This window comes from Macrobrachium rosenbergii, chromosome 55, assembly GCF_040412425.1.
Source record: "Macrobrachium rosenbergii isolate ZJJX-2024 chromosome 55, ASM4041242v1, whole genome shotgun sequence".
Lineage (NCBI taxonomy): Eukaryota > Metazoa > Arthropoda > Malacostraca > Decapoda > Palaemonidae > Macrobrachium > Macrobrachium rosenbergii.
The window spans coordinates 36,287,772-36,306,693 of NC_089795.1; the positions used below are offsets into that span (position 1 = coordinate 36,287,772).

Sequence of the window (18,922 nt, forward strand, 5' to 3'; positions counted from 1 at the left end):
TTATGTTTTGATATCTAATACAGTCAGATATAAAATACAGTAATAGGGTAGGTGAACTTGGGTGGTTGGAGTTGTAGATATGAAAAGAGGAAGTTGATAGACAAAATGACTAATGCAATGACAACTGTGTTTTACAAATTTTGAAGGTAGTAGCATATTATGTAGGCAAAACATAAAACCCTTATGATTAGACTTTTGTTTGAAGCAAAGACAGCTGTGTGTATTGTCAGCTTAGATAATGTTTACTGACATCTGACAAAAGCTAATGTGAAGCAGTGATCATTAGAATCACAATGACTGATGCATGATGACTAACCAGATATTAGTTGCACATTGTGCATGTGATACATAATAATTAATTTTGCTTTTGTTTTTTGTTTAATGGAAAGACATCTGGTGTGTATATGTCAAAGAATAATTACCAGCAACTGTAAAGTATGTCAGTTAATACAGTACTAGCAAAAATGGTAAAACATTATTTTCCCAGGAAGGAACCTTTCTTAGTTGGTGATATATTTTATTTTTTAAGTAATTTATATCTGTATAATATGAAGCAGACCTCCAAACTGAACAGCAATATATTTTGTTACATAGCTCTTCTATTTTCTAACTAACTATAGTAGTTTTTGTTTACATCTGATGATTGGCTTTGTTATTCTTTACTGAAACTAGTTGCTCATATCTTGTAGGTTAAGCTACACTGGACTTGCACTTTATTAGGCAAACCATGAATCCCCTTGAAATTTACTCTTCTGTATATTTAAAAAAAAAGCAAGCATCTTTTAATTATTGGTGAGCACAGGACTTTCTGCAGTATACTATTTTCAGTACCAAGTGCTCTTTGCAGCATCCTGACAGTTCTGTGTGGTACTTCTGTTAATTACTTTTCGCTTAATCCTTATTCTCATTTCTCATTTGGCTTTTCAACTTCGGTTTTCATTTTCCAGCTCAAGTTAGTACCATAAAAGCATTGATTTAACTTGGTTATCATGTAATATGGTATGGTGTTGCACTGTAGTTTTCTGAAAATTGAGTAAAAATTTTTCAATGTCCAAATGTGTAAAATCAAAATTGAGATTAATTTACATAATTTTATAAAGTTTTTACATGAAAGATAGTGGATTATTAAAATTATTTTTTCTTTTTTATTAGGTGCTAAAAAACTTCCATGTGGACATATCTTCCATGCATCATGCTTACGTTCTTGGTTCCAACGTCAGCAGACATGTCCCACTTGTCGTATGGACATCTTGCGACAGACACAGCCAGCACCATCTGCTGCTCCTCCCCAGCCAGAGCAACCTGCACAAGGGGCACAAACACCACAGGCTCCTCAAGCTGCACAGCAACCACAACAGCAGCAGCCTCCGCAACAGCTTCGTATGTTATATTTTAGTCCATAGTTTTGAAGTTCTTATGCTTGACGTATTCAAAATACTGATGCCTTCCTTGTCAATACTGTCCTAGCTTAAGGGTTGAAGTCTCAGTCTAATTTCTATCCCCTACAGCAAATCCATTTGCTGGGTTGTTTGGAGGTGCACATGTGCGTATTGGCCCCCCACCTGCTGGTCTTCCTCCATTTCCATTCCCACCAATGCCAATGCCACACCTACAACAGCAACAAGATCAGCAGCAAACACAAAGTACAACTAGTGCACAGAGCACCACAGCATCAACAAGTACAAGCACTACAGGAACTACCACTACAACTTCTTCGACTAGCACTTCTGCAGCTGCTTCAGCCTCAGGAACAGGTATTTTTTCTTGTGGTTTTGTAAACATCATTATTTCATTTTCCTTACTTGTGAATAACTGCTGTAATATTAGTTATCTTCACATCAAACCATAGTATGGTGCAAAATTTGAAATTTTTAATTATACAGAAGATTTCAAATATAATTTAATTTTTTTAGATTTTTGGCAAATAGCATGTTGAGATACAGTGGACCCCACTTTTATGTGCTTCACTTTGTCACAGATTTTTGTGGAACATATCTTTCAGTTTTACACAGGAACTTTCACCAGTTTGTGAATTTTTTCATAGAGCAATATTCACTAATTACTGTATTTTCATTTTATTTTCATGACTTAATACATTTTTATGATAGAAAATGACTTATTAATTTTTGAATATTACCATTAATGTAAACACAGCAAAATAGAGAGAGAGAGAGAAATACATATGCACATTAAAAACATTTAATAGACTAGTGACAGTAATTGTTTTTACTAGTGGTCAAACTTTCTGTAAGACAGATTTATTTAATTTGTATTAAACATTTTATAGATATTTTGCTGTATTTAGATTAATATTAAATATTTGAAAATTAGTAAATCATTGTTAGAAGCATTTTAGGGGTGTATTTGTTTAACTATTAAATTTGGCAGTGAAATGTTAAAATAGGCAGTTATAAGTACTTCAGTTTAAGGGGTACAGGGTATTTGGCTGTTATAAGCACTTATAAGCATGTTCATAGGGGATTTTGCATTTTGCAGTGGGTTCTGGAACCTATCCCCACAAAAGTAGGGGAGCACTGTATATGTTTAAAAATAAATTCTTGCAGAGGTTTAGTAGAACTTGTCAGCCAGCTTAACGGAGTATTCTCAAGCAGTGTTTGTGGGGGGTAAAATAAAAAATATTTTGTCTTGAGTTAATCATTAAAATACCTCTAAATATCCACCTTGTAAATTGAGACTGAATGAAAAGCCTAATATAATAACCCAAAACCAATTAATTGTACCTGCTAGCATTACATGGGTTGTTTTGTTGAAAGTCAAGGAATTCGTGGGTTTTGGGGGTGAAGTAAAATAAAATTAGAAATGTTGAAAAAGTTTCATGTTTGATAATAACTGTTTTGAGATTGATCCTTTCACTATTTATATCAAAAACAAGGTTTTAAAAGCTTGAAAGTTACCAGCCTGTTAAAGCAGTTCTCTCATCTAAAATAGTTAGGAAATAGTTTAGAGGATTTTAGACACCTACTAACAGCAATTGCAGAATCACGAAAAGTGAGAAAGGGGATATAATAAGTATATACTTCAGGAGCAAGTTGGTACATTCATCATAAGACTACTATTTTTCCTCTGCTTGTTAAAGAAACGACTGTCGAGTTAGGGGACAGGTAAAGACAATGAATGTTAGCATATGTGCAACTGATGGGATTGTAATGAAAAAACATTACTGGGGTAATGCTTTTATAAGCATTTAGCTTCACCACAGAATTGATGGTATAGTTTGGTAGTTTTGTTATTTCAGACCAGATAAAGTACTTTACATTTATATGTCCTTGCATGAGATAATTTAATATTAATGCAAGCAAATTTTTTGGCTCTGATTTTAGGTGGCAGTATGGGGCAACCATCTGGGACCTTACCAACAGCTCCCTTCAATTTTATGCCTCCATTCTTTCCAGTTCTTCCTTTTAGTAAGTATTTTACATTTGGAATAAAAAAATTATTAATTTCTTTATGAATCTTTTGTTGTTTGACTGTAATAGTACTTTTTAGGATATATATATATATTTTTTTTAATTGTAGGAGTCCATTGTGCCTCACCTTAAATGACTGATTTTGCATAAGATTATTTTCATATATATTTTAGATATAAAATACATCCATGACAGTACCTTTAATGAATTATGAGGTGGACGAAGTTTAACAGTTACTTTCGGAAAAATATTAGAGGGTTGCCTCAAAAGCAGGATTTAAAGTTTATCCTGGGGTACTATTACTTGAATTATGCTATTTCAGTGATATTTTACAAATACCAGTAGCCTCCTGTTAACATGATGTCAGATCAGTTATTAAGATGGTCCAGGCTATTAATGTATTTTTAGGAAATATCACAAGGTGTTTCCTCTTTTTAAAAACTGTATAGTGGTATTTTTTTCAGTTTGCACTTTATATTATCTTAGTTGTCTTTTTAAATGAATATTTAAGGTTGCCTATCACCTTTAGTGGGAGAAAAATAATTGTCCATGGAGTCTAATCCATCACATTTAAAACAATTAAGCAGTGCTTTCAAGTTTTATATAAGTAACTTACCCAGTAATTACATAGCTATTAGTTTCTTTTAACCAGCAGCTCAAAATTTTGAAATTGTGGGTCACGCTAGTTTGCTTTGGGATATGGCTACGTGCTTCCCTTTACTCGGGTGTAAGAGAAGGCACAATATAGCAAAGAGCTTCAATTTGTTTCTGCCGGCTGTGGTTGAAGGACTGTGGTTGGCAGCAGCTCGAATTTTGGAATTTATACTTTGCTGGTTGTTTGCCTTATCTTCAATTGGTGAAGTTTTGATTTTCGTAGCCTTTTGGCATAATTAAGATAGTGTTAGGCGAATTTTGATTATTATTGACGACTCTCTGCCTGTTTGGACTTGTATTAGACTTTCTAGGATGTTTGAGCCACTAGTAGTTCTAGTATTAGGTATTGCAGCAAAGGCTGCAATACTAGACTAACTAAAGAATCTTATGATTCCTGTACACTGTTTGTATTCTAAGTGGAGAGGACAAACATGTTCAGTAGATTTAATCCAGAGGGAGTGTAATGACTTGGATATTAAGAAGTGAAAGACTTTAGATGCACATCTCAAGAAACTAGCTAGAGATAGAAAGAGGAAAGCTATGGCTAGGGAATATAGTAAGGCTTTAGCCAGTCAGGATTCATCCTCTAAGTCGGATGCAATTACTCCTGTAATTTCTTCTGTTCCCAATCCATCTCCTCCACCTGTGCAAACCTCTCCTTTACCTGGCTCTCATGTTTCTGACCCCAACACCATTACCAGTCTGGAGTCGAAAATCGACACTCGTTTCGAGTTGATTGTTCAATCGATCGCTAAGTTATCGCTGTCGGTGAAAGTGCTAATGGACAAAAGCGAGCCAGAGCGCCCCATGCGCCGCCCAGTGCAAGTGCAGTGATAGTGGAGGAGGTGGCTGTTCGGCCCGCCAATTCTCCTAGGCCAAGGTCCCTGACATACTCCCCAGCACCTGGGAGGAGTCAAACTGGCAGCGCCTATGGGAGGTCAGTGAGGTCTCTCCCCGAGCAGTCGCCCCTTCAGACTGCAACCAAAAGCCGTTGGAAAGGCCTTCAAGTGAGTGCTCATTGTATGTCCTCCAGCTCTGAAGATTTTAGTCCCAGGCGCGCACAGTGCTATGCGGACAAGTCACGTTCACTGAAAAGGAGTGCATTGGAGTTTGAGATTTCTTCCCCTGTTCCTTGTAAGAAGAGCAAGGATTCAGCACGCCCATTGTGTAGCCATTGGGACACCCCAGAACAATTCTCTTCATCTTCTTCGAATGATGATTGTAATTTGGCGCCGAAGCACCTTGTGGCCCGGAGACATTCTTCATCGAATAAAGAGGGGACTGCATCAGAAGTCGTACACCCAGCGCCTTCATCTTTACAATCAGTGCCCGAGCGGCCAGCAACTAGTGTCGTAGCGCCCAAGCTCCCATTTGCGGTTGAGCGCTTGCTGGTGCCCATTCTCCAACAGGTTTCGTCTCTGACTCCCGTCTCGACAGCATACCCCGAGCACCCATTGACGCCCACTCCTCCACCACTTCTTATAGTGTTGTCTCAGACGTTGTTCCTCCACCAGTTGACCCGATTCAGAGCAAGCTGGATAATATTCTCAAGTTGCTTCAGAAGGCTCCTCCTACGGCTCAGATGACAGCAGACTTATCCCTTTCTCCTGACTCTTCTGAAGAAGTTGTTCCAGAACAAGATGCTCCTTCGTCAGCGTACAGTGCGCTATTGAGATTCCTGCTAGCGACTTATCCTAGCTTTTTTCACCAGCTACTCCCTCCATTCCTGCTTCGATCTCATTTATGGGAACCCCCTCAGTTGGTCCTTCCAAATTACCGAAATTAGTTCTTTCCTCTTCAGCAAAGAAGGCACTGGATAAAGTAGAAGGGTGGTTTTCTGAGAAGAGGAACAAGGCAAAGCAGTTTGTTTCTCCTTCCAAATTGTCCAGGCCAAGCTATAGGTTTTATGCGACTGAGAAGTTCTTCCCTGGGAGTCTCTGCCTATTCTCAGGGAGACTTCTCTGGCCTTATCGACCGGCTAGGAGATCAGCTTTCTCCTCAGCCAAATTATGTTCTGGCTCAGAACTCATGCACCTCTTAAAAATATTTTTAAGGTGTTCAAGTGATGAGCTTCCTTGACTGGGCGTGGGCGCCTGCGCGCAAACTTAGAGTGCTCTTTATACCTCAAGAAATCTTGTCAGATCTCTTGGTAGTACTTTCCTGTATTGACAGGGCGTTCCTGATAGTACGCAGGAGTTAGCCAGTCTGTACGCCATGGGTATTCTTAAGAAGAGGGAGCTTTATGCCCTTTACTGGGAAAGGCGTCACCTGTCTCAGAGATCGGCTCACCTATTCTCCCCTGACAAGACATATCTTTTCCACAGGCCAGCACTGAACATCACCTCTGACCTGCAGAAAAGAACACTCAGGACCTGCTCTCCCCAACCCACGGGACGCCCCAGGATTCTTCTTCTGCCCTCCTCCCAGATCTTCGCTCCGCTGCAACTTACTCCCTTCGGAGCTCCCCATTCTAGATCCTGTGACTAGAAGAACAACTTATACCCTTTCCCTGTTGCGCCCATTAAGAAGTCCTCTTCCAAGTCTTATTCCAAGAAATGAAAACATGTCCTCCATACTCAGGTAGGAGCACGGCTCCCTCACTTATGGGAACGGTGGGAACAAAAGGGAGCGGAATCTTGGATAGTGTCTGTCCTTTTTGAAGGAGGGCTAAACTATCCCCTTTTTGAACAAACCTCTTCCAGTCTGCAAGCCTGTCGAATTGACAGCTTACTCTCCAGGCTCAGAGAGAGATTTGCTGCTCTCTTGCTAGAGGTGGAGTCCCTTGTTCAGAAAGAGGCTATAAAGCTTGTAGAGGACATTCATCCTCCAGGATTCTACAACCGTCTCTTTGTGGTGCCCAAGTCATCCGGGGGAGCTGGAGGCCTGTTTAGGACGTAAGTGCTCTAAATGTCATTGTCAAAAAGACAACCTTCAAGATGGAAACAAACCATTCGGTCCTTGCATCCATTCGCCAGGGAGAATAGATGGCATCCATCAACATGCAGGACGTGTACTTTCACATTCCAGTACATCTGACTTCAAGAAAGCGCCTTGGGTTTGTGTTTCAGGGCAAGGTGTTCCAATTTCAGACTTTTTGCTTCAGCCTCTCAACAGTGCTGCAAGTGTTCACCAGGGTATTGGCTTCCTTAGTGAAATGGTTTCATTTGATGGGGATAAAGATCTCCCTATATCTAGACGACTGGCTACTACGTTACCACTTGAAACCTCAATGTACGGAGGACATTCGCACAACTCTTCTCATGGCCCAAGAATTGGGCCTTCTCATTTCTCATGGCTCAAGAATTGGGCCTTCTCATCAATTGGGACAAGTCTTTCCTGACACCTTCTCAGGAGATTCCTTATTTAGGGAGTCGATCAACTCTCGGGATTTCGGGTTTTTCCAGTCCCGAAGAGAATAGAAAAGTGTCTCCAGACAGTGGAAGAATTTCTGAATCTAAACTTTTGCTCGGCCAATCAGTGGATGAGTCTTCTAGGTACCCTCTCATTCGTGGAACAATTCGTCACTTTGGGAAGACTTCACCTGAGACCTCTCCAGTTCTTCCTCAGAGCCAGCTGGAACAGGAAAAAGTTTCAGAACTCGTTCAAAAGGTTGCTGATAACGATGGGGAAAATCAAGAGGATCTTCGTTGGTGGAATTCCAGGAAGTGATATCAGAAGGGAAATCTCTTCATCCTCTGAACCCCAACTCTAGAGTTCTTTTCAGATGCGTCCGAACCTAGGTTGGGAGCTCTTTTGGGATCAAAAAGAAGTGTCAGGACCTGGTCTCAGGAACAGAAAAACTGGCACATCAACATAAAAAGAATGACAGGCGATATTTCTGGGGCTACGGTGCTTCGCTTTAGAAATTTGAGGGAGGACAGTAGCAGTGCATTCAAACAACACGACAGCACTGGCGTACATCAAGAAACAAGGAGGAACCCACTCTTTCTCCCTGTACAAAGCAGCAAGGGACCTTTTCTTTGTTACACCAGAACGACACTCAAGTGACAACGCATTTTATCCAGGGGAGACTCAACGTTCTCACAGATGAATTGAGCCGTCAAAGACAGATCCTTCCCACAGAGTGAACATTAGATCTGTTAGTTTGTCTGGATCTGTGGAAACTCTGGGGGAAACCCATGATAGATTTGTTCGCGTCCTCCAGAAATCACCAACTTCCTCTCTTCTGCTCACCAGTTCCAGATCCCTTGGCATGGGCGACCAATGCAATGTTGCAGGATTGGTCCAACAGAGATCTGTATGCCTTTCCCCCATTCAGTTTAGTGAGGTAAGTCATCAACAAATTCCAGTCTCATCAAAACCTATCCATGATCTTGATAGCCCCCTTCTGGCCAGCAAAAGAGTGGTTCCCGGATCTACTAGGACTTCTTGCGAACTTCCCGAGACTGCTGCCACAGAAGCAACAACTTCTCAGGCAACCTCACTTCCGTCAGTTCCACCAAAACTTGTATTCTCTGGCCCTAAAAGGGTTCAAACTGTTAGGCGAATGCTCCGAAAGAAGGGCTTTTCAAGAGCGGCTGCAGACGCAATTGTGAAGTGTAGAATTCAGTCTTCAGATAATGTCTACCAGGCAAAATTTTCCATCTTCAGGTCCTGTAATGTCTACTAGGCAAAATGGCCCATCTTCAGGTCCTGGTGCTGACAAAATAACGTGTCCTCTTCTGAAACCTCTGTAGCAGAAATAGCGGACTTTCTTCTGTTCCTACCCTCCACTAAAGGACTTCCAACCTCTACCATTAAAGGATACAGAGCTATGCTTAGCTCAGTTTTACACCATAAAGGAATGGACTTATCGTTGAACCAGGATTTGTCCAACCTTATTAAGTCCTTTGACACTGCAAAGCTTAAAGAAAAACCTTTGCTGTCCTGGATCTTAGACATGGTCATTAAGTGGCTTTCCAGTTCACATTTTGAGCCCATGCAATCTATCTCTTTAAGGGATCTAAGCAGGAAAACTTTTTCTGGTTGCCTTGGCCACTGCTAAGGGGTCCAGTGAAATCCATGCTTTAGACAGAAACATAGGATTTCCCAGGGGAATGCAGTTTGCTCCTTTTCCCTAGACTTTCTGGCTAAGAACAAATCACTATCGAATCCATGGTCTTGTTCTTTTATGATCAAGAACTTGTCGGAGATAGTGTCTGAAGAAGAAAGAACTCTCTGTCCAGTAAGGGCCCTTAAGTTTTATCTTCACAGAACTAAGGACATTCATGGTACTTCAAGAAACCTTTGGTGTTCTGTGAAATATCCCTCTAGACCCTTGTCTATGAATGCTCTGGCATTTTTTCTGAGGAATCTGATTTCTGAAGGACATTCCATGGTGAACGAAGACTCGCTCTCCTCTTTCAAGGTAAAACCCCATGAGATAAGAGCAGTTGCTACGTCTTTGGCGTTTAAGCGCATTTTATCCCTCACATCAATTGTGCAATCGACGTTTTGGAAGTGCAACTCGATGTTTGCATTGCATTATTTAAAGGATATCGATCAATGCAGTACCTTGGGTCTGTTTTACGTGGCTGGCATGGTGTTGGGGAAGGAAACGTAGAAAGCAATGTCCTTTCTTTAATCCCTTCGCCTTGCTTAGGGTGTTGAGTTTTGGGGAGCCTGGAAGTACTATGTACTTGGAGTACTCTCCAGTGTTTTGTTTTACTGTTGGGTATCGGTGTTTTTAAATTTGGTTTTTGGTGGTTATGGTGACTATTTACTCTGGTTACTTTGTGTGGTACTGCGCTCTGGGCAGGGGCATCTTGTTGTACTTTGCTAGCCCTCGGAAATTAGTCCATCGCTACAAAGCACCCACTTTAGTAGTAGGCCCTCAAGGCTTTACTGCCTCGCCTCTACTGGATAAGATGAGCGCCAACCAGAGCCAGTATCTACCTGTAGCAGCTCTCTTATCAGGTAAAGTTCAACAACGTTGATTCAATGTTAGCAAATTTTTGTTCTCATACTCATTACTATTAATAATGTTTTGGGGTAGATATATCCAACATTCCCACCTCCATTCAATGTGGGAATCAGCTATGTAATTACTGGGTAAGTTACTTATATATAAAAATGACATTTTTATAATAAAATAAGTTTTATATATACTTAAACAGTAATTACATAAACGGAGCCCACCCGCCTCCCCTCACTTGGACATAAGGCCATAAACAAATTGAAGCTCTTTGCTATGTTGTACCTTCTCTTACACCCGAAAGTGGGCGGGGCACGTCGCCATAACCAAAACAAACTAGCGTGACCCGCAATTTAAAAATTTTGAGCTGCCAGTTAAAAGAAACTAATAGCTATGTAATTACTGGGTAAGTATATATAAAACTTTATTTTATTATAAAAATGTCATATTTTTATCAAATATTGAATGTGCTGTTTAGCTACAGTGAGCTTTGAGTGAGCATTTCAATTTAGCTTCCTGAATTAAAGCTCCACATTGTAGTCTTTGAAGTCATTCTACATAGAAAGCATTAGAGGAAGTGAATTATATCCATTATGCTTTTGTTTTTCTCATCATCTAAGTAAAATCAAGCATGAGAAATTAGTTTATGGTGTTTCAGACAATCAAAAGATCATGAAACCCCTCTAATAATATATATGCAAATACTCAGAGCCTGTCCAGTTACTGTTTTGTATACTGGTGTTCTTGAAATTTTTGTATACTGGCATTTTTGAAATTTATGTTATTCATCATCTTACATTCTAGAGTAGAGACCCTGTTATCCCTATGCCAGATGATGTCGGAGGTTATGGAATAGAATATAAAATGTAGGCCAAAGGTCGAGTGTTGGGATCTTTGAGGTCATTCAGTAATGAAAGGGAAACTTAGAGTAAAAAGGTCTTCAAGGTGAACAGGAGGAAAACCTTGCAGTTGCATTGTTAGGAGAGGGTAGAAAGTAAGTTGGAAGAAGATGAATATGAATGGAGGTACAGTAAAAGGAATAAATAGGGTTGCAGCTAGGGGCTGAAGGAGCACTGCAAAGAACTGTAAGTAATGCCTACAGTGTATGGCATGAGGTGCACTGACGGCGACTACCCCCTACAGCGGTTAGGGGTTATGGATAACTAGAAGACTTAGGTAACCAAGAATATCTTAGTACCCAATTAAGAGGAATGAAAAGAGTGGTTTTAATTTTATCTAAATTTTTTTTTTATCTAACCTGTCCTGATTTTATTTGTATAATTCTGTATAACTATGATTATAGTAATGTGTACATTTTGCGCTAAATTTTCATGGAATTTCTTAAAATGCCACCATGGTGTTGGGGAAGATAGTTGTTGCTACCTTGTAGGGCATATGGTAGATGATACAAAAGGTTTGTTGCAGCATCTCCTCAACTGCTTGGCTTTCTGCCTTGTACTTTAATTTGTTCCATTTTCAGTTCTCAATCAAGAACAAATCCTTCTTACAAGATATAATTATTACTATTATTTTATTACCATTATTATTGTCAAGCTGCAAAACACACCTAGTTTAGGAAAGGAAAGTGAGAAGTAAAAAAAAACTATGAAAGAGAAGTAGCAAGGAAAAACATTTCTCAGTATACTGCATTGAATAGGACATTCAAAAGATTACAAGCATGTACACGAGTATTGTGTTTGTGCAAAAAGGCAAAACTAGAAGTTTTTTCTTTTGTCATGAAACCAGTTTCATGAGACTTTCAGATATTGGGAAACCAAGTGCTTGTACAGGACTGTAAATTGAACTACTGTAACTGAAGGATTTTAAATGTTGGTTATTCATGTTTTCAGTTTTGTCATGATTTAAGTTCATTTCTTTTTCATAATGTTCATATTATAGTTTTAATTTTCTTTTTTCAATATACATATTGATATGGGTATTTTCGTTAAATGTTTTATTAAATTCATTTCATGATTAGAAAAATTTGAATTTATTTTAAAAGAGAAGTGTAAAAGAATGGTCCAGTTAATTTCTCTCCATCCCAGCAAACTCCTTGAATTATCGACTCCTGCTTTTTAAAATGACTAACTTGTAAAAGTTATCTCTATTAAATTACCTTCCTTTTGATAGATATTCCACCACCACCACCACCATTGAACTTCTCAGCAATGACAGATGAAGAGGTTCGGCAGATGGAAGGAACTGAGAGACAGCATGTAGAAGCCAGAATTCAGGTTTTGAGGAATATCCAGACTTTACTTGATGCTGCAGTTGTTCAGGTTAGTATTCTTTATAAGGTACATCAGATTTGGTATATGGATGTGCAGCCCTGTCTTTCCGAAAGAATTTTTTTCTTTTGACTCAATTGCTGGTATGTATGCCTGAGGAAGTGCTGTACTTTTATAGCATAGGTATATGGTATATAGATTGAATGTCTGCAGCATTTTAGGATCTTTATCTTTTAAAGAATTGTTGGTATCCATTTTCCAAACAGTTCTGTAATTATGGTTTAGACCATTCTATGAGGATATCATTTTTATATAAGTAATTTACCAAGTAATTACTTAGCTGTAGTTTCCAATTATTGCGGCAGGCTTAAATTTTGAAATTCTGAAATTCACTGTAGGGCTTCTGCTGTTTTAGAGTAAGTAACTAGCCCCGTCCACTTTAAGGGAAGAATAGGTACAACACAGCTGAAGAGCTCAGTTCGTTTCTGCAGGTCAATGACTGAACTTCAGTTGTTGATCAGCTTGATTTTGTATTTTCACTGGATGGGTGTGTTTGACTGCCATTTTGGTGAAGTATTCCTTCTGTTGGTAGCCTTTGTGCTAATTAAGTTAGAGTAGATTTTGATTTAGACTTTTGAATGATTAAAGATATTTTTTAGACTGTCTAACTCTAGTTCTACTAGTATCCAGTTTTGCAGCAAAGGCTGCAACACCAGACTGACGAAAGCCTCGTACGATCCACACACAATTTGTAGTAATTAGCAGAGGACAAATTTGTTCATTTGATCTGACTTGTGATGAGTGTAGAGACTGGGATCAGGGGAAATAGAAGCTTTTAAAGGCTTACCTTGTCAGACTAGAAAGACAGAAAGAGGAAGGCGGCTGCTAGAGCCGAAGCTAGGAGTTCAGCTAGCCAGGTTTCTTCTCCTAAATTGGGTATTGCCAATTTATCTGTTTTGCCTTCATCTATGACTCTTTTCCCCCCATTACCAGCCCTCCGTCTATTCCACCTACTCCCATGCTTCCAATCCGAATGCCATTGCCTGCCTCGAAGCCAGAATAGACCAGAAATTCGGTCTACTAGTGAATACCATGACCCAATTAGGGGCTTCTGATAAGGTCCTTGTGGACAAGATGAGTGCCAGTGATATAGGTGCAAGTGCAGTGTCAGTGGAGGAGGTGACTACTCATCCCACCGATTCTCCTAGACAAAGGTCACTGTCAGACTCCCCCTAAACCTGGGAGGAGGTATAATGAAAGTCCAAGGGAGGTTGGTGGGATTTGCTTACGGGTAGTTGCCCCCTCGGTCGAGCCTGTTGTCCGTCAGTCCCAGGCCTCGGCGGACAGCCATTGAAAAGGTGTCCATAAGGAAGTATATGCGTTGTCCTTTAGCGATTCAGACTTTAGTGCAGACAAGAAGCGTCGTTAGCACTTTTCCATAGTTGAAAAGGCATGTCTCAGCTATCGATCATGCTTCTCTGCTCCCCTGGAAGCGGTCCAGGGAACAAGAGCCTGCTTGTAGCTTCTGGGACAGTCCCAGACATTGGTCTCCTGAGCGTTCGGTTGTGGAGCACTAGCATTTGGCGCCACAGCGCTCTTCCACCTCTCAGAAGCGTTTGTCTTTCATTTGTCCAGTAGTGTCCGAGCGCCCAGTAGTGCACAAGGGCCCAGTAGTGTCTGAGCATCCACCTGTGTCCATGCGTTCACTTGTCCGTCTGGTGCCAGCTGCTAGGTATCCACCACCACACCCTGGGCCCCAGACTCCACCTCTTCAGTTTGTCTCGGTGGTTTCGTCCGCCCCTGTAATTCCTGATCCTTCGCTGGAGCCCATTCAATGCCAACTTGACAGTATTTGGGACTTAGGTAGAAGCCTAGTGCAGTGGTACAGGATCCGTCAGACTTGGCTCCCTCTCCGATTTCATCCAACGATGAAGCTGTTGGACAGGATCACCTACTTCGGCTTACGCAGCTCTCTTCAAACATTTTTTTATTTGTTACCCGACTTCTCCTGCATCAGCTTTTATGATGAGGAATCAGCCTGCAGATTCTTCCAGGCTTCTCAGGATGGTCCTTTCCTCCTCATCAAGGAAAGCCTTGTCCGAGATTGATGGTTGGCTATCGGAGAAGAGGGAACTTGGCAAGGCTGTCTTCTGCTCCCCTCCTTCTCGCCTGTCTAGGAAGAGATACCTTTCATACAGTACTGGAGAAGCTCCTTCCTTGGGAGTCATTGCTTCCTCCCAGGGGGACTTCTTCAGTCGATTGATTCTTCTCACAGGTCGGCCTTCACTTCCACTAAGATTGTTTACGTCGTCAGAACTCGACAACTTAGTTCGTAACATTTTTAAGGTCTTCGAGGTGTTCAGTTTTTTGGACTGGACTGTAGGGGCCCTTGCAAAGAAGATAGAAGACTGTGACATTCTCGCAAGGGACTTGTCTGCAGACTGGCTGGATGTCCTCTCATGTACAAAGCCATTAGAGACAGCTCCCTGGAACTGGTCGCTCTGTTTTCTTTAGGGGTTATGAAAAACAGAGAACTGTGCTGCTCTTTTACCACCAAAGGGGTTACTTCCTCCCAGAGGTCTGCTCTCTTGTTCTCACCCTTAGATTGTTTTCATCTTTTTCCTCGGGCTACTGTGGAGCACATAGCCGTAGACCTTCAGAAGAAATCAACTCAAGATCTGGTGCAGTCAGCCAGGCGTCCTAAGGAGTCAGTCTCGCTTGGCTCTAGGACAGTCTCCTTCAGCAACAGCAGCCCTTTCAATGTGGTAGAGCAAGATTTCAGCCTTGCCCGTGAGTGAACCTATGCTCAGTCAGACCTGTCAAGGAGTTCGCTGCTAGACCTTCCTCTTGTAAGTGAGGATCCTGTTCGCTGGGTTCCAGTGGGAGCCAGCCTTCTCCATTTTTGGAGGAAATGGAAAGCCAAAAACGTAGAGCCTTGAGTCTTCAAGGTCCTCAGAGAGTGCTACTCCATCCCATTTAAGAAGCCTCCTTTAGTGTCATTGCCCATCATATTGACAGCCTACTCTGTAGGCTCAGAGAGGTTTTAGGCCTTGTTGGAAGAGACCTCTTCCCTTCCCAGAAGGTTTCTACAACCATCTGTCCGTCGTTCCCAAGTCATCAGGAGGTTGGAGACCTGTCCTCGTTGTCATCGCCCTGAATTTCCTCATTCAGAAAACAAAATTCAGAATGGAAATGAACTAGTCAGTCCTGTCATCCATTCACCAGGGTGACTGGATGGTAACCATTGATATGCAGGACACGTACTTCCATGTCCCCGTACATCCGGACTCCAGGAAGTACCTGAGGTTCTTGTTCCAGGGCAGAGTCCTTCAGTTTTGGGCTCTGTGCTTCAGCCTCTCTACAGCTCCTCAAGTATTCAACCGTGTTCTTGCCCCTCTGGTGAAGTGGCTCTATCTCATGGGCATTAACATGTCTGTATTTAGACGACTGACTTCTACGCCCCCCTCAAGAGACAAGTGCATGGAGGACCTTCGGAAGACACTTCTTGCCAAGGATCTGGGTCTTTTAATCAGTCTGCAAAAGTCACAACTAGTTCCGACTCAAGTAATTCTCTATTTAGGGATGATGATTAACTCTCCGAATTTTCAGGCTTATCCGTCCCCTAAGAGAGTCAAGTCATGCTTTCAGACAGTTTCAAAGCTTCCTCTCTCTCCCGTCCTGTTCGGACAACAAATGGTTGAGTCTGCTGGGCACTTTCTCATTCAACGAAAAGTTTGTACCTTTAGGAAGACTCCACATGAGAGTACTGCAGTTCTTCATGAAGGCCAGTTGGAACAGGAAAACTCTTCCGGACTTGTTCATTTTTCCCAACAATCCAGAAATCAAGGAGGACCTTCGTTGGTGGCAATTAGAAGGAAGACTTTTAGCAGGGAAATTTCTTCTTCCTTCGAGTTCCAGCCTAGCTTTGTACTCAGACGCATCAGATCTGGGTTGGGGAGCTCTTCTGGAGGACATGGAAGTTTCCGATAATGGTCCACAGAGGAGAGGAAACTCCACATCAGTGTAAGGGAACTGAAGGCAATTCATTTGGGCCTCCAGTTGTTTGCAGCAGCGACCTTCAACAAGACAGTAACGGTCCATTCGGACAACACGACCGCTCTGTCCTACATCAGAAATCAGAGCAGTACTCACTCCTTCTCCCTCTACAAAGCAGCAAAGGATCTCTTTCTCTGGGTGCAGGAAAATCGCACCAAGATTGTTACGCAATTCATCCGGGGCAAGCTGAATGTCCTAGGGGACGAACTAAGTCACTGCAGACAGATTCTACCTACAGAGTGGATGCTGAATCCACAGGTGTGTACCAACCTGTGGAAACGGTGGGGAAAACTGTCAGTAGACCTGTTTGCAACGTCGAGAAACCATCGCCTCCTATTGTATTGTTTTCCAGCCCCGGACCTTCTGGCATGGGCAACAGATGCCATACTCCAGGACTGGTCAAACTTGGATGTGTAAGCCTTCCTGCCATTCAGCATGGTCAGTGAAGTTTTAAACAAGTTTTTAATCCACAGCAATATTTTGATCACCCTAGTAGCTCCGTCCTGGCCGCTAAAGGAGTGGTTCCCGGACCTTCTCAGGCTGTTGGTGGACTTCCCAAGGCTTCTACCCCAAAAACCAAGTCTTCTCAGACAGCTGCACTCCCATCGATTCCACCAAGGCTTACCCACACTTGCTCTGACAGGCCTCAGACTGTCAGGAAACTTGTCAGAGTGAAGGGCTTTTCAAGATCAGCTGCAGAGGCGATTGCAAAGTGTAGACGTCAGCCTTCTTCTAAGGTCTACCAGGCCAAGTTGGCAGTCTTCCGCAGCTAGTGTCAAAGACATTTTTACTTCCAAAATTCTGGAATGCAGATTACAGATTTTCTGCTCTTCTTGAGGGCTTCTAGAGGTTCAGCTGCATCTACCATCAGAGGATACAGAGCCATGCTAGGTTCTGTGTTTAGACACAGAGGCATAGATCTGTCGGCTAATCAGGACATTGGCGACTTAATTAATTCCTTTGACACAACTAACAAGAAAGGATGGTTTCGGTCTCCTGGAACCTGGACATTGTCCTTAAATGGCTCATGGACCCTCCGTTTGAGCTCCTTCACTCCAGCTCTTTCTGTGATTTGAAAAGGAAAACCCTTTTTCCCGTTTCTTTGGCTACAGCTGAGAGAATTAGTGAGCTACAGGCCATAGACGAGAGTCAGATTCTCTCAGGGAGATGCGGTCTGCTCCCTTACACTAGGGTTTTTGGCCAAGAACAAGGCTCCTTCCAAGCCCTGGCCCCATTCGTTCGCCATCAAGAACATGACGAATATCCTCGGCCCAAAAGAGGAAGAAAGAGCCCTTTACCCTGTAAGGGCCTTGAGACATGACCTTGATAGGACTGAGAGGATCAGAGGCCCCTCCAGCAACCTCTGGTGCTCAGTTAAAAATCCTTCCCGACCACTGTCCAAGAATGTGTTGGTATTCTTGTTAAGAGATGTAATCTCCGAGTCACACTTGGGAATACAGGAGGATTCTTTACCTGCTTTTAAAGTTAAAGCCCACAAAATTAGAGCCGTTGCTACGTCATTGACTTTTAAACATAATTCATTGCGATCCGCGATCCTTCAGTCCACCTGTTGGAGGTGTAGATCAGTGTTTGCAACTCATTATGTGTTTGAGTTGGAGACTGTGTACGAAGATTGTAGTACCCTAGGTCCGTTATCAGTGGCTGGCATGGTGTTCTTACCAGGTAAGGTTACAACAAGCATTTCCCCATTGCTAGCTACCTTTCTGTTTCAAATCCATTACCATTACTGAGTGTTTTTGAATAGAATATGTCCATGTATCCCACCTCCTGTCAGTGTGGGATTCAGCTATGTACTGTTATTACTTGGTAAGTTACATATATGAAAATATTTTCATAATAAAATTCTATATAATTACCAAGTAATTACAAAATCAGAGCCTGCCCTCCCACCCCTCTCATGGACAAAGGGCACAAATATTCGAGCTCTTCAGCTGTGTACCTATTCTTCCCCGAAAGTGAGTGGGGCTAGTTACTTACACTAAAAGAGTAGAAGTGCTACCACAAATTTCAAAATTTCAAAATTTAAGCTGCCACGATAATTGGAAACTATAATTATGATACTTAATTTTATTATAAAGTATTATTTTTGGCAGTTTCCCCTAAGCCGTATTTCAGAAAAATACTACTGATGCCTTTGTTAAAAAAACTTAAGAACTTAGTATTCAGCTGGCCCATTGAAGTATAGTTTAGCATTTTCATCCTATTCTTGAGATAATTAAAGGAAAAACCATTTAATGTTTTTTATGACAATCTAGAATAATTGTTTGAAACAAAAAGTACTTTGCAGCCTGAAATTCCCTTTGTTATTGGACCTTCATTGTTTTTATTAATAAACTGTAGAGTTTTTCCTTAGGCTGTGGGTCATGTTCACAATATGGCTGCTCATTTTTGGCAGAACATTTAAATTTTTACATGCATTGTAGGTGGTCAGTCCTGAGAAGCAAATTAGTACACTTAAATTCATGAATAGATAAAAAGACACCATTTAAATTAACCTTAGAAATTGAGCTTTGTTTCACAATATACCCATCATTTACATTAGCCCAAGTTCACAGTTTCAAACACCACACATGTATTGTGGGTCCCAGGAAGGGAAGAGCCTTGCTGCTTCTAAGTCCAGC

The 18,922-nt window shown here is 41.5% G+C and overlaps 1 protein-coding gene across 6 annotated transcripts in view; it reads left to right on the forward strand.

Moving 5' to 3' along the window:
• The window catches only part of sip3 (septin interacting protein 3), a 315,555-nt gene that overhangs the window by 293,226 nt on the left and 3,407 nt on the right, over positions 1-18,922 (forward strand). For all 6 annotated transcript variants that reach the window (XM_067099897.1, XM_067099896.1, XM_067099899.1 and 3 more), the window contains 4 exons: positions 1,153-1,380; positions 1,509-1,754; positions 3,342-3,425; positions 12,127-12,275. In XM_067099897.1, coding sequence (XP_066955998.1) covers positions 1,153-1,380; positions 1,509-1,754; positions 3,342-3,425; positions 12,127-12,275 — 707 coding nt within the window. The remainder of the gene's footprint in view (positions 1-1,152; positions 1,381-1,508; positions 1,755-3,341; positions 3,426-12,126; positions 12,276-18,922) is intronic.